This window comes from Callithrix jacchus, chromosome 12 (genome assembly GCF_049354715.1).
Source record: "Callithrix jacchus isolate 240 chromosome 12, calJac240_pri, whole genome shotgun sequence".
NCBI lineage: Eukaryota > Metazoa > Chordata > Mammalia > Primates > Cebidae > Callithrix > Callithrix jacchus.
In genome coordinates, this window is record NC_133513.1 from 14,242,925 (window position 1) to 14,269,435 (window position 26,511).

The 26,511-nt window shown below is 47.0% G+C and overlaps 2 protein-coding genes across 2 annotated transcripts in view; one reads left to right on the forward strand and one right to left on the reverse strand.

Annotated features, from left to right (window-relative positions):
• Positions 1 to 24,845, reverse strand: LOC108590490 (uncharacterized). Its single transcript, XM_054242359.2, has 10 exons — positions 24,715 to 24,845; positions 24,034 to 24,604; positions 18,440 to 18,562; positions 11,129 to 11,221; positions 9,193 to 9,297; positions 8,903 to 9,031; positions 6,863 to 6,924; positions 6,175 to 6,341; positions 4,664 to 4,734; positions 1 to 2,919 (listed from the first exon to the last, which is right to left on the reverse strand). The coding sequence occupies exons 1-10, from the start codon at positions 24,843 to 24,845 to the stop codon at positions 2,137 to 2,139; spliced, it is 2,235 nt and encodes a 744-aa protein (XP_054098334.2). The 3' UTR covers positions 1 to 2,136.
• The window catches only part of PLA2G10 (phospholipase A2 group X), a 48,805-nt gene continuing 47,119 nt past the window's right edge, over positions 24,826 to 26,511 (forward strand). The window contains exon 1 of the mRNA XM_054242612.2: positions 24,826 to 25,011. Within this exon, the coding sequence (XP_054098587.1) occupies positions 24,960 to 25,011 (52 nt within the window). The 5' untranslated portion in view covers positions 24,826 to 24,959. The remainder of the gene's footprint in view (positions 25,012 to 26,511) is intronic.

Here is a 26,511-nt window from a genome sequence, read left to right on the forward strand (position 1 = left end):
ATTTTTTTACAAATTACTTTATACCGTTCAAATCAACACATCAAGTGGTGCATTTAGAGGTGTTGGTCGAGGTCTCAGAGGCCGCATGACTAGACGAGGGGTGAAGTCCGAGGGGACAGTCAGGTGAAGGTTGAGTGTCGGTTGAGACAGCAGGTCAGCCAAGTGAAGGAGGTGGTCGAAGTATGAGAGAAAACCTAGGAAGGAGGTGGCTGAGGGCTGAGAGGTCATGAGGAGATTCTTTAGGTCCTAGAGGAGACTCATGTGACGGTGATAGCTAAGAGAGGCCACCAAGGTAGAGAAGTTGGCTGAGGTGCCAGTGGCCACTAAATGCAACAGTAGGCTGAGGTCCCAGAGGCCACACTGCTGGAGGAAGAAGATGAAGCCCCCCAGGAAAGAGAGCTGGATGAGGTGGATGGGGTCCCCCAGGACAGACAGGTGGATGAGGTGGATGGGGTCCCCCAGGACAGACATCTGGATGAGGTGCATGGGGTCCCCCAGGATACACAGGTGGATGAGGTGGATGGGGTCCCACATGACAGACTAGATGGATGAGGTGGTTGAGGTACCTCAGGACAGACACCTGGATGAGGTAGATAAGGTCCCATAGGAGGTGCAGCTGGAGGAGGTGCTAGAGGTCCCACAAAACAAATAGTTGGAAGACATAAAGGAAGTCTCAGAGGACACTCAATTGCTGGAGGTGTCTGTGGTTTCAGAAGATCACCAGCTGGAGAAGATGGTGGAGATACCAGAGAGCACTTGACTGAAGGAGGTGACTGTGGTCTCAGAGAATCTGCACTTGCAGAAGATGGTTGAGGTGTCACAGGACATTAGAGTGAAGTAGGTGGTTGAAGTCCCAGAGGACACGTGAGTGAAATAGGAAGCTGAGGTTCCAGAAGATGCTCAAGTGGTGGAGCTGCCTGTGGTCTGCCAGAAAGTCATTAGCTGTAGAAGATGGTAAAGGTAACAGATTCCACTTGGGTGAAGGAGTGTGTGGGCTCAGAAAGTCTTCAGCTTGAGATGATGGCAGAGGTATCAGATAACACTCAAGTGGTGGTGTGCGAGGCCTCAACATCTTCAGCTGGAGAGTGGTAGAGATACCAGAGGACACTCAGGTTGAGGTGTGCGGGTGAAGATTTTCTTAGGAAATCTTCAGCTGAAGATGGTGGGAGAGGTACTAGAGTACACTCAGGTGGAGGTGTCTGTGGTCTCAGAAGATCATCAAGAAGGTGAAGAGATACCAGAAGACACTCTATTGAAATAGGTAGCTGAGGTCCAAGGGGACACTCAAATGGTAGAGCTACCTGTAATCTCAAATATTTTCAGTTGGAGAAAGTGGGTGAGGTCCCAGAGGACAATGGATGGAAGCTGTGTGTCGTCTCAGAAAATAATCAGCCGGAGACGACGGTAGAGGTATCAGAAGATACTCGAGTGGTGGCGTCTGTGGTTTTCAAAGATGATCATCTGGAGAAGGTGGTAGAGATGCCAGAAGACACTTGAGTGGTGGTGTCTGTGGTCTCCAAAGATGATCATCCGGAGAAGGTGGTCGAGATGCCAGAAGACACTTGAGTGTTGGTGTCTGTGGTTTCCAAAGATGATCATCCGGAGAAGGTGGTAGAGATGCCAGAAGACACTTGAGTGGTGGTGTCTGTGGTTTCCAAAGATGATCATCTGGAGAAGGTGGTAGAGATGCCAGAAGACACTTGAGTGGTGATGTCTGTGGTCTCCAAAGATTAACATCCGGAGAAGGTGGTAGAGATGCCGGAAGGCACTCAAGTGGTGGTGTTTGTGTTCTTGAAGTATCATCATCTGGAGAAGGTGGTACAGGTGGCAGAAGACACTTGAGTGGTGGTGTCTGTGGTCTCCAAAGATTAACATCTGGAGAAGGTGGTATAGATGCCGGAAGGCACTCAAGTGGTGGTGTTTGTGTTCTTGAAGTATCATCATCTGGAGAAGGTGGTACCGGTGGCAGAAGACACTTGAGTGGTGGTGTCTGTGGTCTCCAAAGATTAACATCCGGAGAAGGTGGTATAGATGCCGGAAGGCACTCAAGTGGTGGTGTCTGTGTTCTTGAAGTATCATCATCTGGAGAGGTGGAAGAGGTGCCAGAAGACACTTGAGTGGTGCTGTCCGTGGTTTTCAAAGATCATCATCTGTAGATAGTGGTAGAGGTGTCTGTAGACATTTGAGTGGAGTTGTGTACAGACTCAGAAAATCATTGGCTGAAGAAGGTGGTAAAGCAGCCAGAAGACATTCAGGTGTAGGTGTCTGTGGTCTCGAGAACTCATCATCTGACGAAGCTGGCAGAGGCGTGCATAGACACTCAGGTGGAATTGTGTATAAGCCGAGAAAATCACTGGCTGAAGAAGGTGGTAAAGCTGCCAGAAGACATTCAGGTGTAGGTGTCTGTGGTCTCGAAAACTCATCATCTGACGAAGCTGGCAGAGGCGTGCATAGACACTCAGGTGGAATTGTGTATAAGCCAAGAAAATCATTGGCTGAAGAAGGTGGTAAAGCTGCCAGAAGACATTCAGGTGTAGGTGTCTGTGGTCTCGAAAACTCATCATCTGACGAAGCTGGCAGAGGCGTGCATAGACACTCAGGTGGAATTGTGTATAAGCTCAGAAAATCATTGGCTGAAGAAGGTGGTAAAGCAGCCAGAAGACATGCGGGTGTAGGTGTCTGTGATCTCGAAAACTCATCATCTGACGAAGCTGGCAGAGGTCCTAGTGGACACTGGAGTTGAGGAGTTGTCAGAGGTCCCAGAACACCTTTAGCTGATGGGAATGGTGGAGCTCCCAGGCGACACCCAAATGGAGGAGGTGGCGGGCAAGCCATCAGTGGTCCTGAAGGGTCAGCCATGAGGTAGGGTGAGCAGGGCAATGCTGAGCAGTGATGACGCTGTGCTGCAGCCATGTTAACCTGCAGGCAGAAGGAGGAAGGGTTTTGACATGTATTAATTTGACAGACAGAACCACCACCAACAACACAGGCTGCAACTTATGTTGCTGCTGATAGTTTTCTGCACCTTTCCATCCTCCAGGTTTCAAAACAGCAGCATCAGTGTCATGAAGTCACCCTTCCACTAAGTACCACTGACAGCTGGGGAGTGAAGAAGAGTCATTGGGACAAACTGTTTTCTCCGCATGCCACTGCATCTCTCTGCAAATGTAGGCAGGCTGGGGGCCTGTCCCAGGGAAGATAGAGTCATAGCGCAGTAAGGAAGAAGCATGTTTCAGACACAGGAGTGTCTCTGTCCATCCTCATTCCTCCCTCACCACCATCACCAGAGCATGTTCTTTGCATCAGATAAATAGCAAGTAAGAGAGGCATGAAAAGCCCATTGTCCACACATGTGTTACAGCTTCTTTTAGGAGAATGTTCTCCAGGCCTTTTATGTTCTGTCTCTGATTATCAGAACTCTGCAAGTCAGCGTGACTACCCTGCTCCAAATATAAGAAAACAGAGGTTCCCCGAGGAAGAAGAACACATGCCCAGGGTCACAGAGCTTGCAGGAGGCAGAGTGGAAGTCTATTCCAGCTCTCCCTGCAGGACCCTTTCATTTTCTTTCTGATTCCCTTCTTGACAAAGGGTCTTCTTCACTCTGGGGGTCCCCCCCATGAGCACAGATGGCTCTGGGGAAATGTGGATTCTTGAAGAGAAGCAGGGAAACTGGGAGAGGGTTTTCTGTCAGAGCAATCCGACATACACAAGTCAGTTAGGCATGGCCAGAAGATTTCTTTTAACTCCCAGGTAATACAAATATTATGTGCATTATGACAGAAATAATACTTTTGTCCAGGGAAAAATGAGGTGGAAATTCTGAAAAAAGCAAGTTTTAGAAACGTGTTTAATTTCTAGTGTACAGTTCCCATCGCGTGTCATCTCAGAACTCGGCAGCTGTTGAAGGTACAGAAGCCACACGAGAACCAGCAGAGCTGCGTATCATGGAAGGCCTTGGTTGGGAATTGTCGCTGTGGGTAATAGATTACATTCACTTTCACTAACTCACAATCGAGGCATATTTTTTACTACAAATACAGAAACTCTGACACTTAGATGTTAGATCGGGGCACCACCAAATGGGGGTGAAGGCGATTTTGTACAACACAGTTACCAACAGGAATGGGACTGTGATGAACTACAGAATTGACCTTGATGAAGAGCATTCAGAATTGCACAAAGCACATATTAATGCTGGATTAATGAGTTTTCACTTTCATCACTTCTGAGAATACAGCAGATATTTCAAATGTTACTCACCTACCTTATAGATAAAAACACACAAGATAAAAGAAAACCCCACTTCAATCAGAAATAGACCCCACAACACCTTGAGTAACAGAGATCAGTCAGCATTCACTGGGCCATGAGACCTACGAGAGTGGAGGTCAGTGGCATTCCTCATGCTATTTCAGAAAACAGAACAGTAAAAGCCCTTCAGCCCTCAGTCCCTAAGCATTTATGGCTTCTGGAGGTGCCACCCAAGATGACTAGCTGGGACTGAAGAAGCCAGAAAGCTTATGGGAAAGATTTTGCTCTAAAAATTCCAGACAGAAAAGGTATCACAGAACCTATAGAGCAGAGGCCAGGCGAGGAGAGGACGATGGAGGAAAAGACTACAGTGTCCTGATACAGGCAGAGTGAAAATGACCCCAGCATTTACCTTTGTCTTCTCTGTGATTTCACTTGGGACGCAGCTGCTGTTCCTCATGGGAACCGAATGAGGTCCTGAATCTAAGGGCAAGAGAAGGAAATGGAGCTAAATCTGGCTTGCATGTTCTGTGCAGAATAAGAAACCCTCCACGCCTTTTGCTGCCATCTCACTCTCTTTGCCACACTCAGGTCCCTTACCAGAGGCACAGGGTTAACTGACCAGATGCATCAGAGGACCCTGGTGCCCTCTGGGCCTGAGCCTTGAGGAAGATACTGCAGAGTCCTGGTCCAGGGGTTTGCTTAACTCTCAACAGGCTGTGGACAAGTCGGGCTCTAACCAGCTGGAAATGAGCTTTAAATCAGGGGTTCCCAGTACACATCAGAGGAAATCACCCATCATGTGAGCACTGACTCCAAATTCAAATAGAAACAGCCGTGGATGGGAAGAACAGCTACAGGCCCAGGACAGGAGCAGCACTGCTCCTTTTCTTCAGCTGTCGGGGCATTTAAAATCCCGTGGATTCATAGTGAATTTAACCTCCACATCTCACCAGGCATTGCCAATATTTATGAACAGAAATGAACATAACGAGACTAACAGTCATGAGAAAAGGTAAGCGCTGTAGGAATTAAATGGGGGTCGGGTGAGGTGGCTCACACTTCTAATCCCGGAACTTTGGAAGGCTGAGGTGGGCAGATCACTTGAGGTCAAGAGTTACAGACAAGCCTGACCAACATGGTGAAACTCTGTCTCTACTAAAAACACAAAAAGAAACATTTGTCAGGCATGGTGGCAGGCACACGTAATCCCAGCCACTTGGGACGCCGAGGCAGGAGAATTGCTTGAACTTAGGAGGCGGAGGTTGCAGTGAGCAAAAACTGCACCACTGCACTTCAGCCTGGGTGACAGAGTGAGGTTTTCAAAAAGAAAAGGAAAGAAAAAAAAGAAAGAAATCAACCGGAAAGTTTGAGGGTCACACTTCAAATGTTAGAGGAGTAAGATTACATAGAAATTTAGCTTACTAAAGGAGTTATCTAGTTCACAATAAACAATTTAAATGAGCAAAAAGAATGAAGGAAGTTCCAAAAAGTGCAAATAAAGGCTTCTTTTCTTAAAGCAGATCTCAGGTACTGCTTTATTGAGCCATGAAGACATTGCCCGAAAATCTCTGCTCTCCTCAGCACTTCCAGCTCCCATTCTAAAATGCTATTGTTGTTACTTTTCTCTAAGGAAAGAAAAACAAAGCCTTCACACTGACTCAAGGTGGGAGGGGGAGCTGGCCCATTTGCCTTGTAGGCTCATCTTCACAGTTAAAAGTAACCAAGACGTCAGTGGGGGGCAAAGTCCACAGTCAGTGGAGGGGCCTGAGCTCCACCATTCACACGGGTCCAGCCAAGAGCCATTCAGCTAGGGTACCTGAGAAAAATGGGGTCCTGCCCCCCAGCGGGACAACTGTTCTCTTCACAAGTGCTTGGAAGTGTTTCCAGGAAACATGACAATGACCCCACCTGAGCCCTCACCCCCAAAAGGAGAAGCAGAGCGTGTGGGTCCTGCAGCGGAAACTAAGCGGCTGCCTTCACGGGAGCTCCCACCTCGCCAGAAAGCGTTCTTCAGGCACAGGCGTTTCTGGGCTGGCTCCTCACTCATGTGTCTCCCTGGCACTCTTTTCTTTTTCCTCATTCTCCATCTAGAAGACAGAGAAAGAACTGACTTGAAGAAGAATTAAAACACCACGTTCTTTACTAGACACTCAAAGCTTTATCTTTTTTTGTTGTTGTTGTTGAGACGGGGTTTCACCATGTTGGCCAGGCTGGTCTTGAACTGCTGACCTCAGGTAATCTACCCGCCTCAGTCAAAGCTTCATCTTGAAAAAAAAAAAAAATCCTTAAAAATGACCATAACAACTGAGTGCAGTGGCTTATGCCTGCAATCCCAGCACTTTGGGAGGCTGAGGTGGGCAGATCACCTGAGGTTGGGAGTTTGAGACCAGCCTGACCAACATGGAGAAACTGTCTCTACTAAAAATACAAAAAAAGTCAGGCGGAGTGGCACGTGCTTTTAATTCCATCTACTCGGGAGCCTAACGCAGAGAATTGCTTGAACCCGGGAGGTAGAGGTTGCAGTGAGCTGAGATTTGGCCACTGCACTCCAGCCTGAGCAACAGAGACTCAGTCTCAAAAAGAAAAAAAATCCATCACAATGACCTACCTGTGCCGCTTGTAGGCAGCCTTGCTCTCTGCCGTCTCCCTCTCCAAGGCTTGAGCACAGCGCTGTGGGGAGAAAAATACATCCACGTCCTCATCTGGCAGACTATGCCCCAAAGCACAGGAAACAAACAAAGAAAACGTACCTGGTTGTCAAGAGCATTTCTTGCAGAAGAGGTGACCTGAAAAAGCCACCACGCCCAGCCTGAAAGAACATCTTTCAAGTTCTTTGTAGAAGTTGATTTTTCTGATTTTAACTCACAGGTAATTTAGTTAAAATTAGAAGTGGTACATTGAAAAACATCCCCTCTTCAGGCGTGGTGGCTCACGCTTGTAATCCCAGCACTTTGAGAGGCTGAGGTCGGTGGATCACTTGAGATTGGGAGTTTGAGACCAGCCTGGCAAACATGGTAAAACCCCATTCCTACTAACAATACAAAAATTAGCTGCATGTGGTGGTGACCACCCGTCATTCCAGCCACTCGTTGGGGGCTGAGGCAGAAGAATCACTTAAACCCATGAGGTAGAGGTTGTAGTGAGCCAAGATCACACCATTATACTCCAGGCTGGGTGACAGAGCCAGACTGTCAAAAAAAAAACAACAACAACAAGAGAAAACTTCCCCCAACTTACATTGACAATTCTCTGTTCAGGACTAAGTGGGGTAGAGACTGTTAGATGCAGCAGGGCGTGGTCACTCGCAACTGTAATCCCAGCACTTTGGGAGGCTGAGGCTGGTGGATCACCTGAGTTTAGAGCTCAAGACCAGCCTGGCAAAAATGGGGAAATCCTGTCTCTACGAAAAGTACAAAAATTAGCCAGGCATGGTGGTACATCCTGTAGTTCCAGCTACTTGGGAGGCTGGGGCAGGAGACTCACTGGAACCTAGGAAGCAGAGGCTGCAGTGAGCTGAGATTGTGCCACTGCACTCCAATCTGGGCCAGAGAGTGAGACTCCATTTAAAAAAAAAAAGGAAAAAGGCAGTCCCGAATGGCAGGTAATTATCTAGGTTGTAAAAATAAAACATACTTCCTCTTCCCTCGAATATAAAAAGCATTGTGGGATTAGTGCTTTTTTCTTGGATCATTGTTCAGGAGGAGGGTCAGCCCCCAGACAACCACGTTTTTACTGTCATGAAAGGCAAGAGAAAATAAAGCGCTCACTCTACCCAATGGACAAAAAGGCTCAAACGATGACACAACTTAGCAGCCAAATTCCTACCAAGTACAGACTTTGGACATACTGGTCCCTCTCCACCTGCAACCGGGAACATGCACTTTGATGATGTCATTTGAAATGACACTGCCCAGACACACTCTTCATTGATTCTCTGAAGGGCAGTTCCAACAGACTCTCTGGGGCTTTCTCTGCATCATGAGAGACAGCTCTGCCCTTCGCTGTCCTGCCATTTGTTGCCTCTTCCCCATGATCTCAGAGGAACTTTGTCTCAGGCCAACTTTGTTATTTGGGCTCTTTCATTTCCCCTAAAAATCACTTACTCCCCCTCTAAACTGCCCCCATCTCCATCTCCCCTGAAAAGAGGGTGCCCTTTAAGCACCAACCATCTGACCCTTCCTGCAGTCTCATTTCTCGGCTGGCTCCCATGTTTCTGCCTGTTGTATAAACAGCTTCTCCTGTTAAGCTGTCTGTCGTTAGTTTCTGCAGTGAATCTTTAGAGAGGAGAGTGAAAGCTTTCCTTCCAGCCATATGATAGAATTATGAAGCGAAGTTTAGACAGAATTTCCTATTTAAAGTGCCAAAACTTCATACTCCATTTCTGATAAAGATCACAAAGGTTAAAAAAAGAAAAACTTAGTTTTGACCCAAAGCTCTGTTGACATTCTATTCAACAAACATCAATCTATTTAATTTTCATCATGTAAATGGCAGATATTTTTATAATTCTTATGCTAATAAATCATTTCCCTGATGTTTTTGGTAAAACCCAATATTCATAATGAAGTCCAGAACCATGAATTGTTTTAAATAATTTCTTCTTATGTGTGATTACAAGTATATCTCTACAGGAAGTTAGTATACTCACACAGAAGGTAATTTTTCGGAGGAAAAGGCCAACGGTAGAAACTCCCAGAAACACAATAGTTAAAAGCATCCACAGAACGCCAAGAAAGCCATGCCAAGGATACAGATAATCAGGTGGGAAACTGATGGCCTGCAATAATAACAGTTGAAATCATGAAAAGGTCAGTGACATTCACAATATTTCAGCAAAAAACAATAATCTTTAGAAACCATCAACCTCCTCCAAGAGGTAACCACACCCCTCAGATATCACCAGGGAATTCCACTGCTTCAAAAAACATTGAAAGTTACCTGTCTCATGTTATTTGCATGGCTGGTAGTGTGTTTAGGCATTCTAAATGTACAGTGTCTTTGTTTTTCTTGACGTAAAGCAGGGATATCCAAATTTTTTGCTTCCTGGGCAATATTAAGAGGAGAAAACTTGTCTTAGGCCACACATAAAATACACTAACCCTAACAATAGCTGATGGTTTAAAAAATATCACAAAAAGGCCAGGCGCAGTGGCTCATGCCTGTAATCCCTTCACTCTCAAAGAGGGAGGCAAAGGGGATCACATGAGGTCAGAAGTTCCAGACCAGCATGGCCAAAATGGTGAAACCTCATCTCTACCAAACATACAAAAATTAGTCAGGTATGGTGGTGGGTGCCTGGAATCCCAGCTACTCAGGAGGCTGAGGCAGAAGAATCACTGAAACCAGGGCGGCAGAGGTTGCAGTGAGCCAATATTGCGCTATTGCACTCCAGCCTGGGAGACAAGAGGGAGACTTTGTCTCAAAAAAAAAAACAAAAATTACAAAAAGAAAAAAAAATTTTTTTTTGAGACAGTGTCCCACTCAGTCGCCCAGGCTAGAGTGCAGTGGTGCAATCTTGGCTCACTGCAACTTCTGCCACCTAGGTTTAAGCCATTCTCCTGCCTCAGCCTCCTGAGTAGCTGGTATTACAGGCACCTGCCACCACGCCTAATTTTTATATTTTTGGTAGAGACAGCATTTCACCATGTGGGTCATGCTTGTCTGGAACTCCTGACCTCAACTGATCCGCCAGCCTCAGCCTCCCAGTTACAGGTGTGACCCACCACACCAGGCCTGTCATTTCTTTATATTTAAATAACATAAGGACTTTAAGAGCCTTTCTCCTTTGGGTCAATCAATGATCTGCACCAAACACATTTCACAAAACCAAGGACAGTCCTCACTCACATCCTGGTCACATCACTCCCAGTGACTCCCGCATTGCAAACCTCCCAGCAGGTGCAGCCCTTTCCTCTCCATCTGATGGGCTTCTCAGCTCCCATCACACTGACTGGACACAGACTCCCTAGAGGCAGCCCCCAAGAGCAGAAAACACGAATGACACAGAAGTTCCTAAAAGTCATCAAACCAGATGACACAAAACTCAAATGACATTTCACTTTGTTTTGGTTTTGTTTGAGACAAGAGTGCAGTAGGCATCCGACTAGTCATTTTTGGAATCTTTTGTAGAGAGGGGGTTTGGCTATGATGCCCAGGCTATTCTTGAACTCCTGGACTCAGGCGATCTGCCCACCTTAACCCCTCAAAGCGCTAAATTACAGGCCTGCACTGTGTAATATGCCACGTGACACAGCCCAATAAGAAGGAAGAAACCCCGAGGGCCCAGCGTCTACTCACAGGGGTGGATTGATGGCTGGGAAACCCCAGCAGGAGGAGCCAAAAGAGCAGCCAGGGCACCCGCATGTCCTGATCCTCTCAGGGCGCCCTGAGGCGGCCAGGACAGAGGTGGGGGTGGCTTAGGGCTGAGGGAGGGAAGGGGATGGGGATGGGGAAGGATCTGACTTGGGGAGGGGGATGGGAAGAAAGAGGAGGGAGGGGAATGGGGGATGTTGGGCACCTGGAGGACGGGGAGGAGAAAGGAGTCTAGGAAAGGATTGGGTTGAAACTAAGTCTTCAAGTGCGAGTGGGAGGTTCAACTACAAGTCAGGGAGAAAGTCTATCAGGTAAGAAAGCCGGAGGCTCAGGAGCAATTAGACGGAGACCAGGGCTCTGGTTTCCACCAAAACTTCTCCTGTTTGGGCGCTGCCTAAGCAACCCTCGTGCTTTATACTCCCTCTCCACCAATCCCTGGCCCCGGAACGTGCTACCTCACAGTGGACATTCCACGGAGCACCTGTGTCCTCCAATGCCCCTCCCCCATCTCAGCCCCAAACATGACTCCCAAGGACAGGTCCTCTCTGGAACCTTCACAGACCTGATTTCTGGTCTTCCCCACCAGGTCCCTGTCCCCGCTCCTGGGCGGCTCCTTCCTTCCTGAGCTTCCAGGGTTTCTCATGGTCGGTCTTGGCTGCAAAATATAAGAAACAAATGATGGCAGGATGGCAGGAAGAACCTCACACACAAGCAGAGTGGGAGGCTCTACAGCCCCCTCTCAGCCATTCATATTCTAAGCAACAAAACATCAGAAGGATTCGGAAGGTCCCAATGGTAAAGCACCTCCATCACATCCATGCAGCCATCGTCCATCATCCTGTATCTCAGGAACAGATGTTGGAGCTACGCTAGTTTTAAGCATGTGAGGTACATTTACAAAAATTAACCCGACTTATTTTGTTCATCAAGCAAATCTCAATATATTCCAGAGAAATTTAATCACACAGCAGGTTTCTGGTCACAGAATAGTGTTAGAAGTCAATGATTAAAAGCTAACCAAAAATTATTATATGCTTGGAAATTCAAAGTCCCCTTATAAGATATCAACAGAAGAAAGAATCCAAAATGAAACGAGACTGCCTTTACACTCATTGAGAAGATCATAACGTGGCAATCAAATGCCTCCCCTGGCCCAGGAATTCCACTTTGGTTTTCACACAAGGTTGTGTGGTCTCAAATCACCCCTAACACCCCTAGACATGTTAACATCTGAAACAGGGTGATGGTGTCATTTATCTATATATCTTACTGCCTGTGAAGGTGGACTTTTAATTCTGAACCCTAATGAGGGGAAGAAAACCAAGGTGACTCTCATGCTTGAGCTCCCAGGGATGTCCAAGGAATCTGTGCATTTCAAGTGGCAAACTTCATCAGCCTCTCTCCTGGGAGATTTGGCCACAATACCCAGAGGGTTTGGCAGCATCATGAGTGATGGGTGGGGAGTGCCAAGCAGGTGGGCAGGACACAGGGGTCTGGTGACCAGGCCAGTCCCTCACTGTCCATCTTCTTTCCTGGCCCCGTCCTCATCTAAACTTCCCAAAGACCTGTCTCTGCCTGATCACACAGAGTGTGCTCAAACTCAGGCCTCTTGCAGCTGAAAGTAACTGATTTCAGTTTCTTTACCAGTTATTATGACATAAAGTTACTTTAAACTGCAAATATTCTATTCATGCTACAAATGGAAAGCCAATGCATTTACCATAAATAGAAAAATAACCCTGAGACACAAGCAAACAAAAACAAAACAGGGATGACAACCATGGCATTCAATTCCATTCGTCTGCTGTCACCTGCATAAAGAACCCCACATTTGGCTTGTCTTGGTTGGAAAAGGAGAGACCAAGTAAGTGGGTGTTGATGTCAGATTAGCGCAAAAGTGAACGGCAGAGAGTACCATGATGTCCATGGAGGGTTGCTGGGGTCACCTTCATTACAGCCCAAGCAGAGACAGGACAAGGAAGGAGAGGTGAGCAGAGTGTGGGGCCTGACACAGGGGAGGTGACTCATGCAGCCCAGGAAAGTCTCCTTAAAGCCAGGGTCGACCTCCCTTGCAGGCAGGTCCCTCATGAAGGCAGGGCCAGGCAGCTTAGATTTGAGATCAGCTGTGCTGCTGACCAGCTGTGTGACCCTGGGCCGGTTTCCTTCCACATAATGGGAGTGTCAATGGCTGTGTCAAAGACTGTCTGAGGATGGGAGGAAGCAACGTTCACCTGTGTACTGAGTGTCATCACCTCCCAAGGACATCTTTCCTTCCAGAGCGGGCACCTTGGAAGGTCCTAAAAGCAATAAATCATCATTTGCGGTTGTTGAGGGAGGGCCAGGGGATAGGGCTCCTAGGTCCTTGATAAGAATGAGGGTCTGGGGACTCCTGGGGACAGCTGAATGAGTCCTGTAGGACTCCTGGGTCCCCAGGGGCCAGGCCCATCTTCAGTGGCACTGGGTCTAGGCTGGGATGCTGGGGCAGCCACTGGAGCATCAGCAGGACAAACAGCCACAGAGGCAGTGGATCCATCGGAGGTGGCAGGTGTTGGATCATCTGTCCACCAAGTAGAGTCACCAAGCCTGGCTTACCACTGCCCCCACAGAAAATGCCCTGTCCCTTGCCTCACACTTTGGCAGGGTAGCAGCTGGCACCTGGAGCCTCATGGAGCATCACTCTAAGACCTCTGTGTCCTGGTCACTGAATGGGCACTTGAGTCACCCAGGGCCATTGGAACAAGGAGGAAGAATCAGGCCCCACGGTGTTTAGCACAGTGTTTAGCACAGGAAAATGCACAGAATGCACATATGACACAGGGGAACTGTTGGTGTGGGAATCAAGATTTCAAGACCTCCAGCCCTAATCTGAGCACTCTCACCAGTGCAACCTGAAAGGATCAGGAGACTTGCAGGAAACATAGTGCCTGGATTTAACTTAAGGGAACTAAAACACTGAATGTTCACACTCCTGATATCCTTCCAAATCAACTCTCTCAATGCTGCCATCTTCACCGCTATCATACAGGGGAACTGAGGCCGTCAAAGATTTACTAACTCAGTGTCACTCAGCTGATTCTGAGTTCACTACTGATCACATCTGAACAAACTACTTTTCCTGAAGTTTACCCTGTTTGATCATGCTGCTGATTTTGTGTCGCTCTGGGACAAACTCCACCTGGTTGAGGATAAAGCAAATCCGTGTTGACTCAGTCCTGCTGTCATTTCCCATCAATTTCCCACTCTCCTCCTCCGCCTCTCCACAGTCTCCTGCACAGGCTGACACCATATGGTGGTCCTAATGGAGTCCACCGAGTATTTCAGGTTCTCCTCTGGGCCCCCAAAGGTGGAGGTAGTTTTGGGATTTGCTTGGACTCAGGAGATGTGAGTGGAAGTGAAGTGCGTCAGCTCGAGGCAAAAGAGCTGGAAGCCATTCAGACTGGCCACCCCCTCCCTCATCTCTTACAGCCATTGAGAGGTCCCAAATGGAGGCTGCCTCTTTATTTTGGTGGCAGATGAGGAAACATGGAGCACAGGGCCCAGGAGAGTCATGGAGGACGTGCAGCATGAGCAGACAAAAAGCCCTCAATGCTGTAAATTTCCACTTCTGGGGCCATTTATCACCTACAGTGTTACCTGGTTCATCCTAGCAGGCATGCACCATCTATTCCACGCTCTGTGAAGCAGACTAGCCTACTCTCAGAACATAAACTGGTTTTAAGACACATGTAGGTTTCAGTTCCAGCTCTGCCTCTTAGTAACTGCAACCTCATGCATTTAACTTTCAGTCTCTGAGCCTCAGTTTCAACGCTGTAAAATGGGTTGGTTATACTACTTCAGGTTGTGGAGAGAATGTAACAAAACAAAAATGCATGTAGAACACTGAGCCCCAGGCCTGGCACACACAGTGAGTACTGTCTATTAGCCATGGAGCTTCGTAATGCACAGCGAGTGTCAGTGTTCAGACAATGCAGCAAAGTATCACCAAAGAATGTAAACTGATTTGCACACATATCCTTTCAATCCTTATTTAAACAGATAGGGTAAAACTATGCATATTCTTTCATATCCAGTGTTTTTCTCTTAATAGTATATTGCTAAAAAGTTTTTATCTTGGGCCCCTCATGATGGCTCCTGCCTGTACTCCCAGAACTTTGGGAGGCCAAGGTGGTGGATCTCAAAGTCAGGAGTTAGAGACCAGCCTGGCCAGTATGGTGAAAACCCCGTCTCTTCTAAAAATACAAAAATTACACGGAGGTGGGAGCATGCACCTGTAGTCCCAGCTACTTGGGAGGTGGAGGCCAAAGAATCGCTTGAACTTGGGAGGCGGTGGTTGCAGTGAGCCAAGACTGTGCCACTGCACTCCAGCCTGGGAGACAGAGTGAGACGCTCTTTCAAAATAAAAAAGGAGGGGCGAACGATCCAAGATTGCCGATCGCTAACATCCCGGGATTGCAGTTCTCAGGGAAGGCGTGGAGAACTAGAGGACGCCACACTTTCAGACAAATTCTGGTCGCTCACGGAGCAGAAGATCCCCCAGTGGAGGAAACACATGGGGGGCCAGCGCTACTCTCGTGGCCAGCACAGCGGTTCTGCCGGCACCTTGGCGCGGCAGCTCTCGGAGCAGAGTAAACAGGTTCGGAGGACCCGCAAGGGTCCCCAGCAGGACACCAGAGCCCGGCGCAGCGGCTGTGATAGCACCTCGGCGCGGCAGCGCTCGGCGCAGAGTAAACAGGACCGGTTTCCCTTCGGACCGAGGTTTGGAACCCCGGGAAGGCAGAGTCGCCTACTACAAAGACAAGAAGGAAGCCAGACAGGAGAATCCTGGGCAGAAAAGCACCATCAGTTTTAACACCGCTGCTCTGGCCCTGGGAACTAACAACCTGGACATCCACTCAAGAGACCTAATCTGAAAGTTGGTAATTTCAAAGACAACAGGAGGATAAATTTACAATGACGGGAAGAAACCAGCATAAAAAAGCTGAGAATACTCAAAATCAGAACGCCTCTCCCTCTAAAGATGATCACAGTTCCACATCGACAATGGAACAAGGCTTGATGGAGAACGAGCGCCTCCTGATGACAGAATCACTCTTCAAGGAATGGATAATAACAAACTTCGGTGAGATAAAAGACCATGTTGTAGCCCAACGTAAAGAAACTAGGAACTTTGAAAAAAGGTTTGATGAAATCCTATTGAGAATAGACAACTTAGAGAGGAATATAAGTGAATTAATGGAACTGAAGAATACAATACAGGAACTCCGAGAAGTATGCACAGGTTTAAACACTCAAATTGTTCAAGCAGAAGAAGGGATATCAGAGGTCAAAGTCCAACTTAATGAAATAAAACGTGAAGAAAAGATTAGAGAAAAAAGAATAAAAAGGAATGAGCAAAGTCTCCAAGAAATGTGGGACTATGTGAAAAGACCAAATTTACGTTTGATAGGTGTACCTGAATGCGACGGAGAGAATGAATCCAAGCTGGAAAATACCCTTCAGGATATTATTCAGGAAAATTTTCCTAAACTAGCAAAGCAGGTCAACATTCAACCCCAGGTAATACAGAGAACACCACAAAGATATTCCTCAAGAAGAGCAACCCCAAGGCACATAATCGTTAGATTCACCAGGGTTGAAACGAAGGAGAAAATACTAAGAGCAGCCAGAGAGAAAGGTCAGGTTACCCACAAAGGCAAGCCTATCAGACTTACAGCAGATCTCTTGGCAGAAACTCTACAGGCCAGAAGAGAATGGGGGCCAATATTCAACATCCTCAAAGAACAGAACCTTCAGCTCAGAATTTCATATCCAGCCAAACTAAGCTTCACAACTGAAGGAAAAATAAAATCTTTTATGAACAAGCAAGAACTCAGAGATTTTATTACCACCAGGCCTGCTTTACAAGAGCTTCTGAAAGAAGCATTACACACAGAAAGAAACAACCAGTATTAGCCTTTCTAAAAATACACCAAAAAGTAAAGAGCACCAACATAAAGAAGAATTTATACCAACGAATGGATAAAACAGCCAGTCAACATCAAATGGCAGTAACCCTAAATTTAAATTGACTAAATCCCCCAATCAAAAGACACAGCCAAAACCCACTAGCATGTTACATCCAGACCTGTTTCACATGCAAGGATACACAAAGACTCAAAACAAAGGAATGGAGAAAGATTTACCAACCAAATGGAGAGCAAAAATAAATAATAAATAAATAAAAAGCAGGAGTTGCAATTCTCGTATCAGATAAAATAGATTTTAAAGCAACAAAGATATAGTGGTAAAAGGATCAATGCAACAACAAGAGCTAACGATCCTAACACCCAGATACGAGACTTAGATTCAATGAGACAGAAAATTAATAAGGATATCAAGGACTCAAACTCAGATCCGGAACAAGTAAACTTAATAAATATTTATAGAGCTCTCCACTTTAAATACACAAAATATACATTCTTGTCAATACCACATCACACCTACCCATAAGTTTAAATGAAACATTGATTGGCCATTTTTAATACCCAATTTTTTTCAAAATAAAGCAATATTTCCATTTACTCTCCCTCTTTCTCTTACTCTTTCTTCCTCTCCTTTACTTATTTTTTTTTCTTTCCTTCTCTCAAAAAAAAAAATCAACTTTTAAACCTCTAGAGCCAGGTCGGCAATGTCTCTCTCATTGCTTGATTTCCTTCCTTCCCTTCCCTCCCTCCCTTCCTGCCTTCCTCCCCCCCCAAAAAAATAAAAATAAAAAAAATAAAAAAGGAAAGTATATACACACACACACACACACAGACACACACATAATCTCAAAAACAAAAGATTATTTATGAAATCATTTTAAATGACAAGATAATGTTTAATTTAATGAATAATTTAATTATTACTATTGGACTTTTGGTAGATTGCATATAACATTCAAAACAAATGAAGGAGAATAAACAAGGTATTACATGTTGTAAAATAATATGATTTTATTAATCATTTTATTCAAAATAGAGAGCTATATATGTAATAGAAAATGTGTTTCTAATTATGAATGATGTTAAAAAATAGTTTAGAAATTGCTGATTTTGATTTCTGTTTCAAAATATATATATATATTTTAAAGACAGTCTCCCTCTGTCACCCAGACTAAAGTGCTGTGGCTCAATCTCGGCTCCCTTCAACCTCCGCCTCCCAGGTCCAAGTGATTTTCCTGCCTCAGCCTCTCGAGTAGCTGAGATTACAGCCACTTGCCACCATGCCCGGCTAATTTATGCTTTTAGTAGAGATGAAGTTTCTCTATGTTGGTCAGGCTAGTCTTGAATTCTTGACCTCAGATGATCCACTCGACTCAGCCTCCCAAAGTGCTGGGATTACAGGCATGAGCCACAACTCCCTGCCTAAATTTTGCAGGATAATAAACAGCCTTTTGAAGTTTCGCTGGGCACTTGTCTGGCTGTTTTTCTTTAGGTTAATACGCAAGCAATGATTCTCCCTGTGTTTCTGACCAAGATAGTGGTTTTTATCCAAATAAGTCAAGTACTCTACCTCATCCCTATGCTACTTGCGTGGAAGGAAAAAGGAGGAAAAAGCCAGTACTGTGACTGCCTACGTTTCCCCCAGCATGGCCCCAGGAAGGCAGGAAGGGAGGGAAGAAGGACGGTAGGGAGGAAGGAAGGGATGAAGGAAGGAAGGAAGGGAGGAAGCGGGGAGGGAGGGAGGGAAGGGAAGGAAGGAAATCAAGCAATGAGAGAGACATTGCCGACCTGGCTCTAGAGGTTTAAAAGTTGATTTTTTTTTTTGAGAGAAGGAAAGAAAAAGACATGGGGCAGCCGAGACCTGGAAGCTGTTCAAGGGTGCCAGGCCCTGTCTGTCTGTGCTCACTCACCTTCCTCAGGACCCGCATGGGGGATGGCACTGACTTTACGTGCTGCTGCAGCTGCTCCTTGGTGAGCTGGCCCTGGCCACGGGACAGGAACTGTGGAGTCAGGACAATAGAGGGCTTTGCCTCCTGCAAAATAGGAACAGAAGCTCACGATGAGTGCCAATCTATTAGATAATTAAATGTTTAAAATGTTTGTTGAATGAGAAACACGGTGATGCTTGAGTCTATGGTGGTCAAGAGCACGGGGCCTCAGAAAAGGTCAGAGCCAAGGTCAAATTCCTGTACTTTGGATTTCTACTTCATACCATGCAAAATAACTTTACCCCTCTTCACCTCAGTTTCCTTCTGTGTGAAATGGGAACAGTAAGTTTCATTCCTCACTCAGATTCTGTCAAGGATTCATGAGATAATATGTCTAAAACATCCAACTCATTTAAATGTATCATCATTTCTGTCATAACTAGTGGGATCAATTTCACTATTATTGGATGTACAGTTCTGTGCCTGAAACCTAAAAAAGAGAAAATCTTATGTCTAAAACGTGTCCGTGATTTGTCATTTTTATATTATTAATCATAACTGTGTTTAATCACACAAGGCCTTGTACACAGCAGGTGCTCAGTATACACTTGTGGAATCAACGCATGTGGGCTCTGCAGCCGCACTGTTAGGTCCTGTTCAGCCTCCACCACTTACTGAGTGATCTGGGCAAGATAATTCGTGTCTTTATGCTTCCGTGTCCTTCTCTATAAAAAATATATAGTAAGAATCCTTCCTCCTTAGGTTGTTGCCAGGGGTGAATAATTTGGCAAATAGTAGGGGCTTGTTAAACATCAGCTGTGATGAACTCCTTCCAGAGCTTCCTTTTCAGAGCCACAGATGAGTCCATAGTGCCGCCTGGTGACCCTAGACTGTAAGTACACATGATCACCAGTATGCTGGCTCCCCACCACAGGCCCCAGACTGGGTAGTCACCGCATGGAGGTTTCTGCTGCATCTGCCTTCTCCGGGCTCACATAAAGACTTTTGTATTTTCCTCCTCTCACCCCTGCAGATGAGGTTCAGGTTGCCCACCACAGAGGGTGATCCACACAGGGCAGTGACCACCTGTGCCAGCCCTGTGAGGTAGCTGGAGGTTTCCTTCCTTCTCATGCTCTGGGCAGATGCCAGGGCTGGGGTGACCCATGTCCTCAAGTTTCATGCTTTGGAGGCTCACATTTTCTGTTGACAAGGAAGACAAAGGTCACAGGAAGCCAGAGACCTGTGACCTCTCTGTGCCGTGGGCCCGAACTATAAAGACGTGAACATTCTACGCTAAAAGCCCAAGACTCGGTGCTCCGCAAGGCTTCTCACCTCACAGCCTCTGCTGAGAGAAGATGAATACTATGTCCTCCCAGAGATTTGGGAGCTTGTAGCAAGCAGCCTCCCCAGCACAAAATCTCTTGGAAACCTCAAATTGTATCTAAAACATTCATGCATATTTTACATCCTATTTCCTATATGTCAGCATGTTTTAGGAAAAAACACCCTCAATTTCCTAAATATGCAAGAGAAATGGATATTGTAGGACAATGTGACTTTTAAAAACATGTTATTTAGGCCGGGCATAGTGGCTCATGCCTGGAATCTCAGCACTTTTGGAGTCTGAAGTGGGCAGATCACCTGAGATCAGGAGTTAGAGACCAGCCTGACCAACAAAAAGAAACCCCATCTCTCCTAAAACTACAAAATTGGCTGGGTGTGGTGGCGCATCCCTGTAATCCCAGCTACTCAAGAGGCGGAGTCAGGAGAATCCCTTCAACCTGGGAAGCGGACATTGCAGTGAGCCCAGATCACACCATTGCACTCCAGCCTGGGTAACAGAATAAGACACCATCTAAAAACAAAAACAAAAATGGAAAAAAAACCCCACAAAACCTGAGTCTCAGCCAAGTGGGGTGGTTCATGCCTATAATCCCAGCACTTTGGGGGGCCGAGGTGGGTGAATCACCTGAGGTCAGGAGTTCAAGACCAGCCTGGCTAACAGGGTGAAATCCCATCTTTACTTAAAAATACAAAAATAAGCCGGGTGTGGTTGTAGGCACCTGCAGTCCCAGCAACTCTGGAGGTTGAGGCAGGAGAATTGCTTCAACCCAGGAGAAGAAGGTTGCAGTGAGCTGAGATCACAGCATTGCACTCCAGCCTGGGCAGCAAGAGCAAAACTCCATTTCAAAAAACAAACAAAAAAACGGAGTCTCAGAATACTGAAGCACTTTGTCCAATGTGACTCAGCTAGTAACGGTTGACACCTTGCATCCAATCAGAGCCCATCTCATTCTAAAGGCCATGCTATGAGTTCTCTGGCCCATGGAGAATAATTTTAACACAATCAATGACATTTCTACACAACAATGTTCTTGTGTCAAGTGCAAGAGTGCCTCCTATACCTCCTATAACACTGGCTTTCCAGGCACTAAAGATGCTATTCTAATATGTAATCATGTAGCCAATGGAGATAAGACCAATGTCATTGTGTGTGTATACCCATAACCCTGTACACACTCTTCCTTTGTCTGACGAAATTCAAGTATTGATTTTTGATTACGTAGCAAAACTGAGCTTTAAAGGGTTAAGGTTTCACCAGGCACGGTGGCTCACGCCTGTAATCCCAGCTCTTTGGGAGGCTGAGGTGGATGGATCATGAGGTCAAGAGATCGAGACCATCCTGGCCAACATGGTGAAACCCTGTCTCTACTAGAAACACAAAAATTAGCTGGGCAAGGTAGCGTGTGCCTGTAGTCCCAACTACTTGGGAGCCTGAGGAAGGAGAATTGCTTGAACCAGGGATGCAGAGGTTGCAGTGAGCTGAGGTCATGCCACTGCACTCCAGCCTGGTGACAGCGGAAGACTGTGTGTGTGTGTAAGGGTTAAGGTTTTTATATCCAAGGAACTGTCTGTATTGCTTTTGAAGTCTCTGGGTAAATGAATATTCTTCCAATAGTCACCTGTGATTCTGATTTTATCAAGTGTTTTCAAACTTGACATCTTTGATGGGTTTCTCCAGCATCAAAACCTTAAATCAAGTTTTTTGGCTTAAAATTAACCTTGGGATTTTTCAGCTGGGTACCTCAGGGAGTCTAAAGAATGTGTCTCTCTTCTTGTAAAGATATTAAATGATTCAATGTAGTTGGTAGATTGTATGGGTGGGCATTGTCAAACGTGGTGACATTAGATCTCATCTCAGTTATATTTATGGGTATGTTGCTGATACACATGTTTCAAAAATTATATATATATTTATGTTAATTGAACATGTTATGATTTCTAATTTTGATTGTTATGCTAAATATCTGCTAAAGTTATATTTGTGTCAACGTGTTATTGATGTCTGGGCATGGTCACTCATGCCTGTAATCCCAGCATGTTGGGAGACGGAGACAGGTGGATCAACAGAGTTCGGGAGTTCAAGACCAGCCTGACCAACACGGTGAAACCCCGTCTCTACTAACAATACAAAAATTAGCCGGGCGTGGTGTCAGGCACCTGTAACCCCAGCTACTCAGGAAGTTGAAACAGGAGAATCACTTGATCCCAAGAGGCGGAGGTTGCAGTGGTCTGAGATCTCGCCCATTGCATTCCAGTCTGGGCAACAACAGTGAAACTCCATCAAACAAAAAGAAAAAAAGTACAAAATTTAGCCTGGCATGGTGGCATATGCCTGCAGTCCCAGCTACTTGGGAGGCTGAGACAGGAGAATTTCTTGAACCCAGGGGGTGGAGGTTGCAGTGAGTTGAGATGGTATAATTGCACTCCAGCCTGGGCAACAGAGCAAGACTCCATCTCAAAAAAGAACAACAAAAAAAGTTATTACTGTATTCGGAGGATAATATAAAATTTATGTAAGTCTGGTGGTCCTGAGGTGATGCTGTCAGTCAGCATTCTGGTTACTCTCTTAAAATGCTGCACATAAGACTACTAACTAAATTTCCTTGTGGATTGGAAATGTGCAGCAGATTTTCATCAGAACTATTGATTCCATCATCCACATTTACTATTTTGAATTCTCCTCTAAAAATATCTGTAATCAGCCACAGTCTAAATTCAATTTTTTTTTTTTTAATTCAGAATCTCGCTCTGTCACCTATGCTGGAGTGCAGTGGCACCATCTCTGCTCACTGCAACCTCTCTCTCCTGGTTTCAAGGTATTTTCCTGCCTCAGCCTCCCAAGTAGCTGGGACTACAGGTACCTACCGCCACGCCCAACTAATTGGTGGCAGTCGAGACGGTTTCACCATATTGGCCAAGCTGGTCCCCAACTCCTAACCTCATGATCCACACCCACCTCAGCCTCCCAAAGTGCTGGGATTACAGCCGTGAGCCACTGTGCCTGGCCCCCAAATTTGCTTTTCACGGAAAAAAACTCTACCAAGTCCTCTTGAACGCAGGTTTCTGATAATTCACAACAATGAACTACCCAGGCTTCACAACTCTGCAATATAGGCATGTCAGAAACTCACATGTACACCCCCTCAATACATTAAAAATAAATTTAAAAAAATCAAAGGCCCGTGTCCAGTGGCTCACGCCTGTAATCCCAGCACTTTGGGAGGCCAAGGTGGGCAGATCACTTGTGGTCAGAAGTTTGAGACAAAGCCTGGCTAACACAGTGAAACCCCGTCTCTACTAAAAATACAAAAATTAGCCAGGCATGGTGGTGCATGCCTGTAATCCCAGCTGCTAGGAAGGCCGAGGCATGACAACTGCTTGAACCTGGGAGCCAGAGATTGCAGTGAGCCAAAATTGTGCCACTGCACTCCAGCCTGGGTGACAAAGTGAGACACCATCCTCAAAAATAAAAATAAACTACAAAACAATTTCTAGAACTCTAATAAGGAAACTTTAGTGTTCAAAAAACTGCTAAGCGACATGAAGCAAAACAAAAAAAAACATAAAATTAAGATAATGTCTTTATAACTATAACTTGTAGTTAAAAACATTGTTGATTTATTACTTTTTTTGTGTTTTTGAGATGGAGTCTCACTGTGTCACCCAGGCTGGAGTGCAGCGGTAATCTCGGCTCACTGCAACCTCCACCTCCTGAGTTAGTGATTCTCCTGCCTCAGCCTTCCAAGTAGCTGGGACTGTAGGCGCTTGCCACCGCCCAGCTCATTTTTGTATTTTTAGTATCCTGATGGGGTTTCACCTTGTTGGCCAGGCTGGTCGCAAGCTCCTGATTTCAGGTGATCCCCACCCCTCCCTCCCCCGTCCCCCACGCCTGGGACTCCCATAGTGCTGGGATCAGAGGCGTGAGCCACTGCACTGGCCCTTGTTTTGTTTTCTAGATTTAAGAAGCGTTTATTTCATACGTTATCTATAATTTACACCGATTTGGTAAAGCACACTTTTGTGAACAGAGGTGGCTGGACGCGTTTGTTTTTCCTCCCTACTTGATCCCTCCAAAGTCTGGAACCTATTCATAAAAATTCTTATTTTCTGTTCATATGTTCTCATTATCAGCAGGCGATAATCAGAAAGAGTGGTTCTATCGTCAGCCTTTGACTGAAGCATCCAGTTTAAGAATATGCAGAAAATGCCTGGCCCCGAGTTTGCAGACTCACAGTGAGGAAGAAAGTGTCCCTCCCTGCAGGCCCGAGAGCCTTAGAGCTTTCCGGGGAGCAGCATGGCAGGGAGGGTCCCGGCCGCTGCCAGGGGGCAGGAACCAGGGGGCGCAGGCCTGGGGCGACCCTCCTGCCGGCGGGACCGTTCTGCTTCCTGGCGTCTTTCTCCTCCGCCCCACCGGCTGCTGGGGGAGCGGAAGCTGCCCGGTGCCTGGAGGTCGCTCCATCGCCTCCTCCCTCAGCAGAAAGGGAGAGGCGGTGGCAGCTTCCCGGAGCGGGGTGGGCGGCCTGAGGCGAGAGCCCGGCTGACCCCCGCGGGGAATACGGCGACCCGGGCAGCAGAGGCCTCGGCAGCTGCACCGCTAACTTCCCGGAGGAGCAAAGGCGCCTCGCGAGAAGATGCAGCTGAGTGGAACCCCGCCCTGCCGCCCCAGAAGTGGGCAGGAGCGACGCAGACAGGAAGCCCCAGCAGGGCGCTGGGCAACAACAAGCGCCACAGCAACCTCCAGGCGGCGCCACACCAGCCTCTAGAAGGCGCCTTACCAACGTCCAGGCGGCGCCACACCAGCCTCTAGAAGGCGCCTTACCAACGTCCAGGCGGCACCCACACTAGCCTCCAGGGGGCGCCGCACCAATCTCCAGGCGGCACCCACACCAGCCTCCAGGGGGCGCCACACCAACTTCCAGGCGGCGCCCACACCAGCCTCCAGGGCTGCACCTGCCGGCACCACATTGGAGCGGGAACTGTGCTGCCGACCCCGCCACACTGACCGGGGCGGCCCAGGCCCACAGCAGCCGGAGGACAAGACCATGCCCACTGCTCCCAGGTGATGAGGAGGAGCAGGATGGCACCCTAGAAAAGTGCAAGAGCTCAGAGCTTGGGTCCCGTGCCAGGAAAGGCCAGGAAGAGCCAGGAAGATGGAGAGATGGAGCTGGAGGAGCAGCAGCGGGGAAGGAGCATGCGCCGCCTCCCGCAGGGTCAGCATCCGCTGGGGGGGTTAGAGCATGAAGAGGATGAAGCAGCAGAAAGAGCAGAAACGAGAAGGTGCAATGACACAGCGGAGCACAGTGCAGAATCCAGCCCCAGGACTCCAGTCAAGGCTGGCTTTAATTCCACCTCACACCCCCACCCCTAATCAGAGACGATCAGGGGAGAGGGAGGACCCAAGGAACACTGGAACCTGAAGGGCGGGAATCTGAGGCCAGGACTGATTGTGGGAAATGGTGGGAATCAGGAAAGGAGAAAGTGAGGCAGAATGGAGGGCAGGGGGTGGGGGGCAGTGAGCTGCGTTAGGAAGGATTAGAAACCAGAAGCTTAGGAAGAATCCAGAAAGGAATTGTCCTTAAGAAGGTGCGTGCTGCAGCTGGGCACGGTGGGAGGCCGAGGTGGGCGGATGACCTGAGGCCAGAAGTTGGAGAACAGCCCGGCCAACATGGCAAAACCCTGTCTCTACTAAAAATACAAAAATTAGTCTGGCATGGTGGTGTGCACCGCTAATCCCAGCTACTCAGGAGGCCGACAGAGAGAGTTGCTTGAACCTGGAAGGCGGAGGTTGCAGTAAGCTGAGATCACACCACGTCACTCTAGTCTGGGCAACAAGAGGAAAACTTGGTCTCAAAAAAAGATTAATTAATGAATGAGGAAATGTCTTGGAAACCGTTGTTCTCACGGTTTGGGGGTTTTGTTGTTTGTTGTTGTCGCTCTATCTACGCGCATATATATATATTTTCTTTTATGACAGAGTCTTGCTCTGTCACTCAGGCTGGTATGATCTCAGTTCACTGCAACCTCCACCTCCTGAGTTCAGGCGACTCTCCTGCCCCAGCCTCCCAAGTAGCTGGGATTACAGGGGCAGGCCATCACATCCAGCTTTTTTTTTTTTTGATGTGGAGTCTCACTCTCTTGCCCAGGCTGGAGTGCAGTGGCACCGTGTCGGCTCGCTGTAACCTCCGTCTCCTGGGTTCAAGCAATTCTGCCTCAGCCTCCCAAGTAGCTGAGATTACAGGCGCCCACCACCATGCCCAGCTAATTTTAGATTTTTAATAGAGACAGGGTTTCACTGTGTTGACCAGGCTGGTCTTGAACTTCTGATTTCAGGTGCTCTGCCCGCCTCAGTCTCCTAAAGTGCTGGAATTACAGGCGTGAGCCACAGAAAATATTTTTAAAATTTTTCACACCTGTAGTCCCACCTACTTCAGAGTCTTAGGCAGGAGGATCACTCAAGCCCAGGAGGTTGAGGCTGCAGTGAGCCATGTTCATACCACTGCACTCCACCGAGTGACAGAGTGAGACCCTGTGTCAAACAAAAACCTCAATGGGTCTCCATTGCCTATGCAGTCACCCAAGTAGCCAAGATCTAGGGAAATGGTGTCTTTCACAAATGCGGATGTATAAAAAGGACATCTCTTCATTTATTGAGGAAGTTTCAATGTTTTTTACGTACACATACAATGCTTACATACAAAGTGAACGTTGTG

Excerpts from the sequence above, each read along its gene's own strand:
- LOC108590490 (XM_054242359.2), bottom strand. The coding sequence starts at position 24,845 with ATGGTCTTGTCCTCCGGCTGCTGTGGGCCTGGGCCGCCCCGGTCAGTG. Across the intron at positions 24,605-24,714 it reads GGTGTGGGCGCCGCCTGGAA|AGGCTGGTGTGGCGCCGCCT; the intron begins GTTGGTGTGGCG and ends GGCGCCTTCTAG. Across the intron at positions 6,925-8,902 it reads TCCGAAAAATTACCTTCTGT|CGCTGTGCTCAAGCCTTGGA; the intron begins GTGAGTATACTA and ends TTCTCCCCACAG.